General features: G+C 60.3%; 1 protein-coding gene across 3 annotated transcripts; it reads right to left on the bottom strand.

Moving 5' to 3' along the window:
• Positions 1–3,335: 3,335 nt before the first annotated feature.
• Positions 3,336–13,200, bottom strand: DENND6B (DENN/MADD domain containing 6B). 3 transcript variants are annotated; one of them, XM_008568936.1, is made up of 21 exons: positions 12,935–13,191; positions 10,887–11,444; positions 9,483–9,521; positions 9,367–9,409; positions 8,630–8,742; positions 7,916–7,996; positions 7,307–7,412; positions 7,112–7,191; positions 6,967–7,029; positions 6,682–6,737; positions 5,928–6,050; positions 5,730–5,825; positions 5,531–5,625; positions 5,314–5,379; positions 4,946–5,010; positions 4,754–4,843; positions 4,630–4,683; positions 4,052–4,161; positions 3,863–3,965; positions 3,709–3,786; positions 3,336–3,625 (listed from the first exon to the last, which is right to left on the bottom strand). In XM_008568936.1, the coding sequence occupies exons 2-21, from the start codon at positions 10,953–10,955 to the stop codon at positions 3,503–3,505; spliced, it is 1,653 nt and encodes a 550-aa protein (XP_008567158.1). In that variant the 5' UTR covers positions 10,956–11,444; positions 12,935–13,191; the 3' UTR covers positions 3,336–3,502. The 3 variants fall into 3 exon arrangements, 2 of the variants coding, with proteins under 2 accessions (XP_008567158.1, XP_008567159.1); XM_008568937.1 differs by having other exon boundaries at positions 3,709–3,783; positions 12,935–13,190; XR_550230.1 differs by lacking the exons at positions 3,336–3,625; positions 3,709–3,786 and having other exon boundaries at positions 3,876–3,965; positions 4,946–5,164; positions 12,935–13,200.
• Positions 13,201–14,199: the final 999 nt, after the last annotated feature.

The raw sequence follows: 14,199 nt of genomic DNA, 5'->3' as shown, positions 1-14,199 counted from the left end.
CGAGGGTCCCCAGGAGTCCCGCGGGTCCTCTCTGAGATGGGCGGGGCCCCGCACCCCACCCCTGCCGTCTGCGGGGGACCCGGACCCTTCCCCAGGAGCGGCGGCCCCACAACCTCGCAGGGAAAGCGGGCACCTGGGGAGGCCCCGCAACTCGTCCTTGGCACCCCGCTGCCCTCTTTGGGACCTGTGGGGTGACCATAGCTGTGGGAAAGCGCACGCTGGGGAGAAATCTGCAGCAGCCTCGGGGACGGGGTCCTCGGTGTCTGCAGGGGGTGCGATGGGACCGCTCCCTGAGGGGTCCCAGCCCCGAGCACAGAAAACCCCAACATTACCAGGGTCGGCAGGGCTGCCAACTTACTGAAAGAGTAAGTTAGAAATCATTGTGTCACAAATGGACATTTTGATGCCCAAACTGTGGGAAGGCCACCATCCCAGACTAAGAGAGTCTTTAAATAGAAGGCAGGAAGCTCGGGGTGGGGGGTGGGGGGGGTGAAGAGCTGTCCTTCCTGTCCCCAGCCCCGCCCCCGCCCCCACCGGGCCGCTCGCAGCCCTCTCCAGCCTCTGGGGTTTGTGGTCTGGGCCTCTCAGGAGGCCTCGGTGACCACAGCAGCCACCCCATCCTTTCATGATTCCTCCTTTCCCTCCTCCCGCTCTCCGTCCTCCCACCATCTCTTCACTTGTCTTAACAAGTTCAAGGAATCGTGATTGTCTGTCTTCTAACCCCCCCACCCCACCCCCGTTTGTTTGTATATTTATTTATTTTTAGCTCCCACAAATAAGTGAGAACATGTGATATTTCTTTCTGTGCCTGGCTTATTTCACTTAATAAAATTTTCTCTAAGTCCATCCTTGTTGCTGCAAATGGCAGTATTTCATTCTTTTTTATAGCAGAGTAGTATTCCATTGTGTAGATATCAGCCCACCCTCTCAGACCAACTAGTTTCTGCACACCCAGGCCCTCCTGCCCATGGGGATCCCCTGGTGGGGGTGGGTGGCCTCTTTGGAGCCATCTGGCCCTTCCTCCCTCTCCGTCCACTGCCTGCCTCTGTCTGCTGTTGCAGGAAGAGGTAGGGCCATAACCCAACCCGTCACAGCTCAGGCAGCTCAGAGCTGACCTGATCCTGGGAGGGCACGAGGGGGCATCTGGAGGACAGGATGGAGCTGGCAGGACTCTATAACCCCCACCCTCCTGTCTGTGCTCTACGGAGGCCTCCCCGACACAGGTCGGGGACAGGCCCTTAGGGAGAGGGACCGGGACCCACCACTGCTACCTGCTTTAGCCCTGGCTTCTGCCCTGAGCAGCACTGCCCACTTTGCCAGGTGTCCCTTCCTCCCCGAAACACACCCCCAGTGCTCTTGAGGACAAGCTGCAGTGAGGGACAGCTGTGTGGCCTCAACCACAGCCCTTCAGGGAGGATGCAGGTCTAGGGGAACCTGGTGGGCGTTCCTGGACTGAGAGTGGCCCAGGTCCCTGTAGGTCCCACAGCCCTGCATGCTGCACAACAGCCCTCCGAAAACCTGGTGAGGTGACCACATTGGATGGGGAAGCACATGCGGGAGCAACATCTGGGGCATACTCCTTGAGGGTGGGGTCACAACTGTGAGAAGGGGCCCGGGCCATCTTCCTGAGCAGCCAACACCTTGAAGTGGTGGTCCTCAGTTTCTGAGGCGGGCAGAATCTCCGCTACCCCCCTCAGCCCCATCTTGCGGCGGTCAGCACTCCAGCTGTCACACAGGAAGGTGCTGGCATCTCTATAGACTCCTTTAGAGACCGCACCCTTTGCAGGAGGCTGCCTGGAGCTGCACGCAGGGCTGGGGCTGTACCTTTCTCACTCTGGGGTCTCCAGCTTGCCCTTTCCTCCTCTGTCTGCCTCTGTTCTGCTCTATTTAACTGCAGTCATGTCCTCGGAGCCTGCACCAGACTGTCTGGGTTCAACTGCCCACCTCTGTCATCCTCCCCCACGCCTCCATTCCCCTGTCTGTAAAATGGGGACAGTGACAGGCTATCCTAGGCTGTAGTCAGGGCTGGACAAGTCAACACGTGCTAAATTCAGACAACAGTGCCTGGCACACATGACCACCCATCAGCACTCTGGAGTCGTGACCCAGCCACACCCAGCGTGGAAGGTCAGAAAGTGAGCTCCATTCACCCCGCCTCTCTAGAGGATGTGATGATCTGGGGTTACCAATGAGAACGCATGACACGTTACAGTCACACTGGATGAGGGATGCAGTCCCCCAGCTCTCTGCCCGCTCACCTGCCAGGGCCCTGGCGCAGGGAGATAGCCAGAGTGCCACCCAGGCCTTGCAGAGCCCAGTCTGTGAAAAGGCCTTGGCAGTAGCTCCTCTGTCAAACATCTACGCAGCCTGGTCTTTCAGATGAGGAGTCTGAGGGTCTGAGTGGTCAGGAGACTCACCCACAGGCACACAGTGGGCGATGCTGGGCTGGGGCATGGCTGCAGTTCTGGGTCCACACCCTAATGTCCACCCTCCCAGAGGCCCTGACAATGCTGTCAACTGTGCTGAGCAGTGACTACACCATACCCCGCTGGCCTAGTGCTTGCAGGCATTGCAGGAGGGAGTGCATGACGTGGAGATGGCACCTCTGAGGGACCCTCACCCCTTGCCAAGGAGCTCACATGCGCCCTGAGGCCAGAGGAGACAGGAGGCCTCCAGCTGGAGGAGGGTCAGGAGGCAGGGTCAGGCTAGAGTCCAAAGTCCCTCAGGCTGCATGTGGGGGGTGGATGGACACAAGGGGGACAGTTGGAGTGCCCGTCGGCTGCCCATCTCAGGTGGGATGACGCAGCTGCTCCAGGAGTGGGAACTGGGATGATGCTGTGGACCCTCCATGGGCCGGGCTGAGCCTGCTCTCCCCGCAAGGGTGCTTGTCCCCATGGCACCACTCGCACCCTCCCAACAAAGCATAGCCCTGGCTCGGGGGGCTGGGGGAGACCAGGGACAGTGGGCAGAGCTCCCCACGCTGCAAAGCGGCCTCTGCCCCTCTCAGGTCAATGACTGTGTGCAAGTTACCCCTCCCACCCCCAGAGCAGACGGGTGGGTGGGCCGAGTGAGAAGAGGGCTGGCCCTGCCAGCTGCCTCCCTCGGTCCTGACTGTGCAGCCTATGGGGGCCACAGGACACATCAAATACAATGCCTGGGGCTCATGGCGCTCAGGCAGATGGGCGCCAGGACGGAGCGGGTGGTGGGTACGTCCAAATCAGCGAGGGCTCACAGCCCAGCCCTGCCCCCCAGCCTGCGCCCATGGAAAGCAGGTGGGGCACAGGAGGAGGCTGAGCTCTGCCAGCACGCAGCCCCCCCACAGTCAGGGACCAGGCTGTGGTTCCAAATATTGCGTTTACTTGTGGGGACAATGGTGGTGCAGCGGAGGGGGCCATCGCCTGGGTTGGGGGCCAAAGCTGGGAGCCTGTGCTTGGCTGAGGGCCACCCCCATGGGGAGAAGGAGGCTTGGCCAGACTCCTGGACCATGCATCTTAGCTGCATCCTAGGGAGGGCACAGGACGGCCTGCAGGTCTTTGGGCAGGGAGCCGATGACCGTCTCGATGTAGAGCTGTGCCCGCTGCAGTGTCACCTCCTTTACAGGGAGCCGGTGGCCCTGCGCCCGCACCTGCAGGGGAAGCAGTGGTCAGGGACAGGTGCACCTCCCTGCCGGGCTGGTGGTGGCTGGGGCAGAGCCAGGAGGCAGCTCACCAGCTTCTCCCGAAGTTTCAGGACTAGGTCTACCACCTCCACCTCAGACTTGTCCTTCATCCAGGTCTCAATGTTCTGCTGGGGACAAGATCGAGTCCTCATCCCTGAGGCCCTCATCCCTGCCCTGGGCCACCCCCAGCTGGCCCTCTCTCACCGCCTCAGAGATAGCCTCGAGGTGCAGTGCCTCCAGCTTCTGGGCCATCTCTTTGTGCCGCTGCCGGTACCAGCCGTCAAAATGGGGGGACTTGAAAAACCGCCTGTGGGTGTCGAGAGGCGGCAGCTGTGGGGCAGACCCCGTGTGCCAAGGAGTAGGCAGCAGCACCTGCGCCCACCATCTACCCACCTGTAGAGGCCCAGCCAGTCTCCCTTGAGAATGCAGGTGAGCTGGGGCCCCGCGTGCTCCAGGCTACGCAGGAAGTCATCCTGGCTGAAGGGGCGGATCTGGGGGGGGGTCTGAGACAGGGGCCAGGTGAGCACCTCAGCTGGCTGGGACCCTCCTCCCAGTACACTATCCAGACACACTCCTCGCCATGTCTGAAGACCCTTGGGGCCCTCCCAGCCTGGGACAGATCCCAGGATGGCCCTTCCCAGGGAAGAGGCCCCAAGTCCCTCTAGGGTTCCTGTAAGACCCCCTCCCTCTGGCCCCCATTTCTGTGCCCTGTGAGGGATGTCTGGTGGGGGCAGGGATGGCCTCGAGCCTGGTGGGTCCTGCACGCCCATGGCCCCCCCACCTCTACTACTAGTGGCCACCTATCCCCCAACCTTCCCTCGTGAGGGATGTCTGGTGGGGGCAGGGATGGCCTCGAGCCTGGTGGGTCCTGCACGCCCATGGACCCCCACCTCTACTACTAGTGGCCACCTATCCCCCAACCTTCCCTTCTCTGGGTTGTGGACACAAATCCACCTTCCCCTGATGCCCACCTTCCAGGGTGTGATGCTCTTCTGCAGGGGCATGAGGCTGGCCATGTAGTGCTCCTGGGGGTGGAAGGGGAGTGAGCCTGGGCTGCGGCCCCCAGGCACTATCCCCTTCTGCCCTGGGCCTCACCAGGGGGATGATGAAGCTCTGCGTAAGCTCCAGGAGGTGCCGCCTCAGCAGGGCACTCTGCACCTCTGATGGCCGCTTCTTCTGCACACCCTGCAGGGGAGATGTGGCGCTGAGCCCCAGGGCAGCCCAGACCCCCCTGGCCCCTCATGCCATTCCACACGCCCGTGTGCCTGGCCCCCCACCAGCTGGTACCTTGAGCAGCCGCTTCAGCAGCGCCTTGTCCCGGTGCAGGTGGGCTGTGTACGCAGTGTAGAGGCCTGGTGGGAGGGCAGAGCTGCGGCCCTGTCCTTCGGGGTCCTCCCTCCCACACTACCACAGACCACCGACGGGCAAGGGTGGTGTCTGATCTGCCTGCAGCCCCTTTCTCTTGGACACACATCGCCCGCCTTGACCCTAAACATGAGAGGCTCCCTGAAGAGGAAAACGTCCCCACCCCTGTGAAGACTCTGAGCTCTGCTGCCTGAGTCCTGGAAGACGGGGAGGGGTCAGCAGGGGGGACCTGTCAAGTGCAAGACAGCCCCTCTGCAGGGAGGGGGCTCCAGCCTGAGGGGAGCACAGACCTGGCTTGGTGTCGAGGGTCTTCAGCCTTGAGGGCTTCTTTAGCTTGACCTGCTTAGGAAGGTCCCCTAGGAGACATGCCCAGTGGCCAGGCCTCAGTGCCAAGCTCTGGCTGCACCCATGGGCTCAGAGGAGGTCCCAGGGCCCAGACCATCGCCCAAGGTTCTGCGCTGGAAGAGGCTTCTGAGCCCCCCACCTGCACCTCCCCAGACCTCTCACCTGACATCTTGGGTTCCCCGACCCGGAGGACATGGGGCCAATGCTGGAGTGTTTTGATAAAGAAAGGGTTTGTGACCCCCAGGACCACATTTGGTCTGGAGAGAGAGAGAGAAGAGGCAGAGGCCCAGGTGGGGCGGGCATGGGGGGCATGGGAGCCACACCAGGCCAGGCGGGCACGGGTAGAGGGCTCGGCACTTACGGGGCCTGTGTGCGTGTTGTGAACTCCTTGAACTCGCTGTCATGGATGGTGAAGTAGGGGCGGAAGTCACAGCAGAACTGGAGGGGCTGCAGGCAGCTGCATGGGTGGGGGCAGCAGGCAACAGGTGAGGCGGGGGCAGCCTGGGCACAGCCAGGACCGTCCAGTGCCACCAGCCCGGGACTGGGATGAGACAGGTACCTGGTCAGGGCCAGCACCAGCTCTGAGGACACGTCGGGCGAGGGTGCCCAGACCACCAGGGGCTCCCCGAGGAGCATGAGCTCCCACAGCATCTGCACGTGGGTCAGCACGGGCCGGAAGCACCTGGTGCCAGGCAGGGCAGTGGGGGGTCAGGCAGGAGGCCAACGCTCCCTGTCCCGCCCACACCCCCAGGTTGGCCCTGGAGCCTCTCTAGTGCACAGGCCAGGCCCAGCCTCCGCTGAACATGGGGCATCACCCCAGTGGGAAGATGGTGAGGAGGACATCTGAAGATGAGTGTGCGTCTTGGGCCACCAGGGCCACCCATGCTCTGGACAGTCCACCTGAGTTGGGCCTGACCCTGGGAGTGGGGGCCTTGATCTGGTCCCAGCCTGTGAGGAGCTGACAGTCCTGCAGTGGCCTCAAAGCTGGGGCATGCATCCACTCAGACCCCTGCTGCCCATCACGCTGTGTCCCCTATGCCTTGAGCCTGAAGCCCTGGCTCCTGCTGGGCCCAGATTCCCTTGTAGACATGCCTAGAGAGGCAGAGGGGCCTCAGGCAGGGATGTCTCCCGACAGCCTCTCCTTGCCATCTGCTTTCTGGAACTTCTTGCTGGCTGTGCCCACCTCCTCTGGGTGCAGACATGTGGCACCCGTTTTCTCTTCTACATAGTTCTCCTTGCAGAACTGTCCCCAGGATCACTCACGGTGAGCAGCCCCTCTCCCGCAGCAGTGCACAGCACCCTGCAGGGCTCACCTGAACAGGTCCAGCTCATGGACGCTGGCAAGGACCACAGGGGCTGGCAGCAGGCTCTGAGGGAAGGAGGATGGGTCAAGGCCAAGGAGAGCTTCGCAGCCCCTGTCCTGCCCCCCTCCCCAACTTAGCCCCGGGGAGGGTGGGGAGCACCGAGCCCTGCACTGAGACATGGCCCAAGGCTTTGCCTCGGTTTGACCACCCCAGGGTGGGCCAGGGAGGCAGGTGTGTTCCACCTGGCCCAGGAGTGAGACGTGCTCAGGTGAAGCCCCCTCCCTCGGCCCTCACCTCTTGGCTGCTCTGCTTCAGAGGACTGGGTTCAGGCTTGTCCACCCTGGATGGGATGCGTGCCTGGGGAGGAAGGGAGCAGCTGCCAGGGGCTGGGTGTCTCCATGTACCCATGGCGCCCGCTCCTTAGCCGGTCAGCCCTCACCTGGATGACAACTCCCATGACAGGTAGGTTCAGGATCTGCCCTGGCAGGGGGGCCGGCCACTGGTCAATCTCATTGCAAACTGTGGACATAGGTGGCCAGTGTCAGGAGCCCTCCCTGAGGGAAAACTGCGTGCTGAAGCCCGCCAGGGCTGCACTGGGATGACAGTGTGCTGGCCCTGCCTGATGGCCACTCACCTGCTTCCAGGCAGGGCGTCAACTTGTCAAAGTACTCGGGGGCAATCAGGCTTAGCAGCGCCTGGAACAGCCGGACAAAGGGCAGGCGGGACACCAGGACCAAAGACTGTGGACGGCACGGCTGGTCAGAGGGCACCTGGCTTCAGATGTCACCCTGGCCACACAGGAGGCTGCAGGGACCCCTGAAGCTAGCTTACCCAGAGGTGGCTCAAGGCAGCACGTCCCACGAACACCACAGGAGAGCTGCCCCAGGAGTGGCCCAACTAGGACCCCAGGGCCTTCAGAGGGAAATATATAGTGGCCAAGATTTCTGAAATGATCTCCCCAGTGTTTGCTTTCAGTGTTTGACTGAAGTTGTCCTAACCCTGGAAGTGTGATGAGAACCTCCAGCCAGCAGTGAGGAACAAGGGCGTCCTGGACCCAGACACAACGGCCTCGGGTGCTGTGCTGGGCATAGTGTCACACCATAACTGGCCCTGCTGCCCAGGTGGGGCTGCAGGAGAGATGGGCAATCCTGGAGGCTCCGGACCCCCAGCCCGCCCCACAACCTCTCCTGCTGCTGCCAGCCCCTGCCTCTCAGTGGTGCCACCACGTGGCCAGGTGGCTTACCTTCTGGAAGTAGCCCCTCTTCATGGAGCTGTCCTTCACCTGCCTGAAGTACACGTAGCCAAAGTAGTGTGCTGGCTCCCTCTGGAAGGAGCATGGGGTTAGCAGGCCATGCCCGGCCCCAACCATCCTGCTAGATGCAGGACCCAGGCTGGCAAGAAGCAGGGGCAGGGGGTGCAGAGGTGGGGAAGCCTGGGGAACGAGGAGGCTCAAGAGCTGCTGTCCAGCACTCTGAGGCCTACCCTCTGGCCACCAAGATGGAGGCCTCCCCAGGACGGACCTGGGTCCCTGGCTCAGAGGTGGGCAACACCACAGAAGGGAACACCCCTGCTGACACAGCAAGGGGTCAGCACACATGGAGGGGTTGGGGGCCAGAAGCCCTAGAGGCCATCCAGGCCCCTGCTTATCAAGCCACACCCTGTTCAACCATAAGATGCCCAGCCGCGGATGCGTGGTGCAAAGGAAAAGCTCCAGGGACCCTGGTGAGTCCCAAGAAGAGCTGGCCCTCCACTAGCTGAGCAGGTGCCTGGGCCTGCGGGGCCTGCGGGACCAGCGGGGCTCACAGAAGTTGGTGACCCCACCAGATGGGCCTGGCCGGCACCTCTCCTACCACACAGGACCCAGGTGCTTTGAACGGGCTGCGCACACCAGCCTGACCCCAGCAGGGCCCCTGCGGAGCAGGGGAGGAGTGGACCAGAGAGGCAGCCCATCACTCACCTGCAGCGCTACGGGAGCTCTGCTGTTGTAGTGCCCGTCGTCGGCATGCCAGGGGCTCCTCTGCCCTCCACACTGACGCATGCGGAAGCTGAACTGAGTGTCCCCAAGGCAGCCTGAGAAGGGGCAGCCCCTGCGTATGTCAGAGCTGGGAGCCGGCCCTGCCAGCATTGGAGCTGGGGACTAGGGGCAAGGGCCTCTGCAGGGCTGGCCTCTGCTGGCATAAATGCCCCAGAAAGCCCAGCCTCAGGGGTCTGTTTCCCACTGGGCTTCCACCCTGTTCCCTGCATGCCCCCAACCTAAGGGTCTCAGAATAAACTCAGCACAGAGAAGCACCTTCGACTTCTTTGTGGGAGGTGACTCAGACTGCCTAGGACAGAAAACCAGGCACTGGAGGAGGGCTGCCCAGAAACCAGTGCTCCAGGGCTGGGAGCAGGAGGGTGGACCCAGCTCCTAGTGCCTGCTGTGGTGGGGTGAAGGAGACCAGACCCAGCTAGTCCCCCTGCCCAGAGACACCTCTTTTCACGTGAATCTGGGGAACCTGGCCACCCGGCCGCAGCATGGGACTCTGGGTGTCTCCATGGAGTGGGGAGCAGGGCTGGTGTTACCCATCCCTGTGGCACCCTGGTGACCCTGAATGGCGTGATGCCCCTGGCCTGGGCTACAGGGCTTCCAGGTGGCCCCATCTCCCCATCTAGCCTATCACCTCCCCAGCCCCAGGAAGAGTTGGGGTCACCTACCTGAGTGGGAGTCGGGAAAGGACAGGTAGCAGATGCTGCTTTTCTGAAATACACAAAACTCAGTGAGGGCCGACTCACTCCTGGGCAGTGTCCGCTCCCAAGAGGGTGGGACCCACCTCCTTGTCTGTGAGCTGGAAGCTGCTCGGGTACACCAGCTGCAGAGGAAGACAGAGCACTTGCTGACACTGCATCTGCCTGAGGAGGGGACACCACTCACCAACATCAGCAGGTGTGACGCGGCAGGTGCGGAGTCTGTTGGGCCCCTGGCCCCCCTCCAACTTCCCTACCCATGTGCCATCTCCTCCAGCTCAGTCCCTCCTGGCTCCTCCTCTCCGTGACCTCCAGGCACCAGGCCCCAGTGCACTGCCCCACCAGCCCAAGGCCAGCATAACTGGGTGGGCTTCCTGACTCTTCTCTCACAACTCTTGTCCTCGTGGCTACCCAGCCAAGCCTTGCTGCCTCCTGCCCAGACTGGCTGTGCCTCCCTGCTTCCACCAGCCCTGACGGTCTGCTGCCTGAGCATCAGAAGGGATCTCAGGGGTTTCAGGGCCACCCGCAGCCTCCTCTCTTGCCTGGCTGGCCCTCCACCTCCTTTACAAACCCCCCAGGAGAGGGTCTCAGGCCATGCTGCTCCCCCAGCCTCCTCAACCCCTCCTGTCTCTGCTCAGACATCACCTGACCACACTGTGGCAGCTCCCCGCCAGACCCTCCCAGCTCCACCAGGGCCTGTGTCCCACCTATAGTGCCTGCTGAATGACCGTCTGGATAAGCCTTGCGCCCTGTGAAGTGAACGATCAGTGAAAGCACAGACACTAAGCAACAGGCTCCAAACAGTCCAGAAGACAGGCTGAGCCCAGAGAAGGCAATGGGTGGGGGAAGGCTGCGGCTCTCGGCACCAGCCTGTGGCCAGGATGGCTGTCCCTGGAGGACGTGAAGCCAGGGAGCACCCATTCCCAGTGGGCCGCTGAGGTGCCACAGGGCTAGCCACCCAGGAAGCAGCTGTGCCTGGCGCCTGCTGGGGCCTTTGTGCGAGTCTCCCTCCTCATTGAACTTCTACACTGAGGACTGAATTCAGGCTGAAGCCCTGTTCTGTTGGAATGGCATTTTATTGTCCTTCTTTGGTCTGGCTTGCTGCTGTGGTCCTATGTGTCGCTCCACCTGCGGACTAAAGCTCTGGAAGACAGGAACCCTGTCCCCGCCACTTCTGCCTCCCAAATACAGTATTTGTGGAACATGTGAAAACACGCCTGTGAGGTACGCTGGGATAGGTAGGTGATGCTGGAAACCGTGACATCAGAGGAGAGTGTGGTCAAGAGGAGGGAGGGAGCAAGGAGTGGGTGGGAAGCCAAGAGGGATTTGTCGGTGGGGCTGGACCCACAGGGGTGCCTCAGGATGGCTCCGTGAGGGGCAGGGCCACAAGACCACTCAGGCCGAGCCTCTTGTGTGTCTGCATCAAGAGGAAGGCTGAAGAAAGGTGGGTGCCTGGCAGCTGGAGCAGGGTCACGACAGGCCCTCTGCACCTGGCTAATGGTCACAGCAGCCTTGCAGCATCTGAACAGGTCACCTCGGCCTCCGAGCTCCATGTCCATGCCCAGAGCCCCATTGGAACATCTGACCAGGGAAACCCACGGGCTGGTGTATCCTCTTCAGGAAAGTGGCTCCAGGATCCAGGTGCAGCCTAGAGGCTGATTGCTGAGCCAGAGGTCAGGCCAACCAGGGTGGCCCTGTTGCAGTGAGGGGACCCATGGAGCAGACCCGCAGAGCAAGCAGTGCCCACAGGCCAGGCCATGCCTGCTCAGGGCTCTGCGAGGGTCTTGTCTTCTTCACTTGCGCCAGCCGGCATGGCTCACTGCTCCTGGTGACCCTGTCATCGGCGTGACCTTTCTTTGGAGAAGGAACCTCTAGACAGTGGTCTGGCTACCCTGTGGGTCCATGAGGTCAAAGCTGCTCTCACATGGCCGTGCCTCCTACACCCTCATCTTCTCACTGTGCACAGCGCGCCACGCAGAGGCTCTGTCCTGGAAGACTGACTGTGAAAGCTGATACCAGAACCAGGCTGTCTTCTGTTCGGCCAGACACTGAAAAGGTTTGTAAAAGCGTCATACGATGCCATTCTTCTAAAATTGTTTTTGTTTTGGAAACAGGTTGTCTGTTTTTTTGGCAGGTGGCCGGTAAGGGGATCTGAACCCTTGACCTTGGTGTTACAAGACCACGCTCTAACCAACTGAGCTAACTGGCCAGCCCAGAAAATATGTATATTATTTCTGTTAATACATAGGATGTTTACTGTTTTTTTTTAAAAATAAAATTAATATTTTCTAATTTTCTCAATTATAATTTCTAACATAGTAAACATTGATAGATATAATGCATGCAAACAAAAGGCTCTTTGAGATCCTCAATAATTTTAAAGAATGTAAATGGGTCCTGAGACTGCACAGTGTGGGAGCTACTGTCTGAGCGGGTGTGGAAGGGACTCTTTGGGCACTCTGGTCGCAGGTCACTCCAGAGGCCTCCTGGATGAGCTGGGATATTGAGAAATGAATTTTCAAAATCTGAGATGGCAAAGCCTCGCTTTCCTCAGCTGACCTGCACATACTGGTTGCCCCCACAGCTCTGTCTGCTGCCCTCTCAAGCTGGACCCCCTGCCTCACACAGAGGGTCCACTGTATCCATCTGCATGGAACCCCTATGCTCCCTGTGAGTGCTGGGGTGTTCCTAAACCACTTTCTGTCTGTGTCTCTAGCACAATGTGAACTCCTGCAGGACAACAGCCTTGTCTTCTGGTTTACTTCCATATCTCCAGTGCTGGGCACTGGCTCTGCTGGGCCTGGCTGGTGATAGCTGCTCAATACTTGATTTACTGAATGAATGGACAACTCTTTGCCTTTGGTTATGTTGGCTTTGCGGGGGGGGGGGAGGCAGAGGTACCTGAAACGAGCCCCCTTCCCTGCCTAGCTGCCTCCTTCTCATCCCCCAAGATTTACTTAGCTGAGCCCGTTCCTTTCTGAGCTGCGTCTCTCCCAACTAAAGTCTCCTGGAAGGCAGGCAGCCCTGCATCTTCCTTCCACATCCCAGCACCAAGCACGGGCCTGGGGCTTCACGGCACTCAGCCAGGCTGAGCTGAGAATATGAGTGCAGGTCGACTGAAACACTCCCAATCTTCCCCATGACTTCCAGGGGAGGGAGGAAAAGCAAGAAGCAAATCTGATGAGGATCATGCAGCCAAACCACCAATAGACTCACTGCTAGGTTTCTGCACAGACTGAATGATCTGGAGGGGCCAAGGTCACTGCTGGAGCATTTCAGAGGTGGCCCTGTATCCCAACACTCCACTGGCTGCACTCCAACACTGTCCCTCCCCTAGAGCTGTGCAGCCTCAGCAAAGGCTCAGCAGCCCACACAGTCTTTAACAATACTTGCCAAGAATTAATTTTCTGAATGGTTGGTTAACTTTTAGAAAATTATATGTGAAAATGCCTTAAGGAAACAGAAAAACCTATTCTCCTGTGACTTTATGGGGAGCAATTTGGGCAACAGTATTGAGATAAGAAGGTGGGTTAATCACCTTACTTCTCTGTACTCAGGTGGTGAGTCAAGTGGTGTCATTTGCAATAGCACGCCTGGTGGGGACAGTGTGTGGTGGCATGAAGTCTCCACGGAGAGTGCTGGGCATGGTGCCAGGAGCCAGAGTCCTTGCCAAGAATTATATTTTCCTGTTTAGAGGACTTTAGACTCCTCATGGCCTTGCAGAGTTCAACGGGCCTTAGAAAGCATCTCCCAACCGCAGGGACACGCTGAACCAGCTTTTCTTTCTTTTTTTTTTTTTCCTTTTTGTCTTTTTTCGTGTCCGGCAACGGACCGCAACCCTCAGTGTCGCGCCCGTACCGGACCGGGACCGGCAACGGGATCGCAACCCTTGGTGCCGCGCCTGCCCCTCGCTCAGCCAGTGAGCGGGAACCGGTCTGTATGTGGGATCCGAACCCTCGGCGGGAGCGCCGCCGCGCTCCCAAGCGGCGCACTGTAGCAGTGCGCCACCAGGCCGGCCCTGAACCAGCTTTTCTAAGGATGACTATTCAGCCTCATTTTGGCCAACTGCAGTAATGGCGTGTTCGTCTCAGGCTCTCAGGTTCCTTCTGATGGTGCGGTGAAGTCTTCCTCCCAGCCACCTCCACCTGAAGGAGGGCCTCTTCTGTACTGGTCAGCTCCCTGGTCTATGTCATGGCCCTCGGGGCACAGAGAAGATCATCCTGACTGGACCTGCAGCATTTTCATCTACCCCTGGAGAAGAAAAGCTACCTTTGTGGTTGGGTGAGGGAAGACTACATGGAAGGCCCCAGGCCTGGCCTAGAGGTGGAACAGACGCCCAAGGGCAAGAACAGCACAAGCCGAGGGCGGAGGGGCAGGGGCCGATAAGGTCTGGATCTGATCCTAAGTGACCGAGGAGGTGCTGCAGGATTTTAAGCCGGAGAGCCACAAAGGTTGAACTCTGGGGGGCAGTTGGTAGGGGGTGACATCGGTGACGGCAGCAGAGACAACGGATCTTGGATTCCTGCTGCAGGGAGAGCTTTGCCCAGGAATAGAGTGCGGCGTGGAGGGAAGGGACGAGTCGAGGGTGACGCCTGGGACGCTGCGGGAGCAACTGAGGGGTGACAGGTTCTCACTGGAAAAACCAAGCGTACCCCCCGGGCTGTGCAGAGTGCAGAGCCCATCTCCGACCTGCCCTCCCTCCCTGCACTGGGGGCGCTCCCGGTGCCCTGACAGCGGCCGCGGAGTCGGAGGGAGGAGGACACCGGCGGGACGGGGGCCCGCCCGAGGCCCGGCGCCGCGGCC

The sequence above is a fragment of the Galeopterus variegatus genome, unplaced genomic scaffold (assembly GCF_000696425.1).
Source record: "Galeopterus variegatus unplaced genomic scaffold, G_variegatus-3.0.2 Scaffold454, whole genome shotgun sequence".
In the NCBI taxonomy this organism is placed as follows: domain Eukaryota; kingdom Metazoa; phylum Chordata; class Mammalia; order Dermoptera; family Cynocephalidae; genus Galeopterus; species Galeopterus variegatus.
The sequence above is the reverse complement of the archived record's forward strand: the minus strand, read 5'-3'. Positions and strand labels throughout refer to the sequence as shown.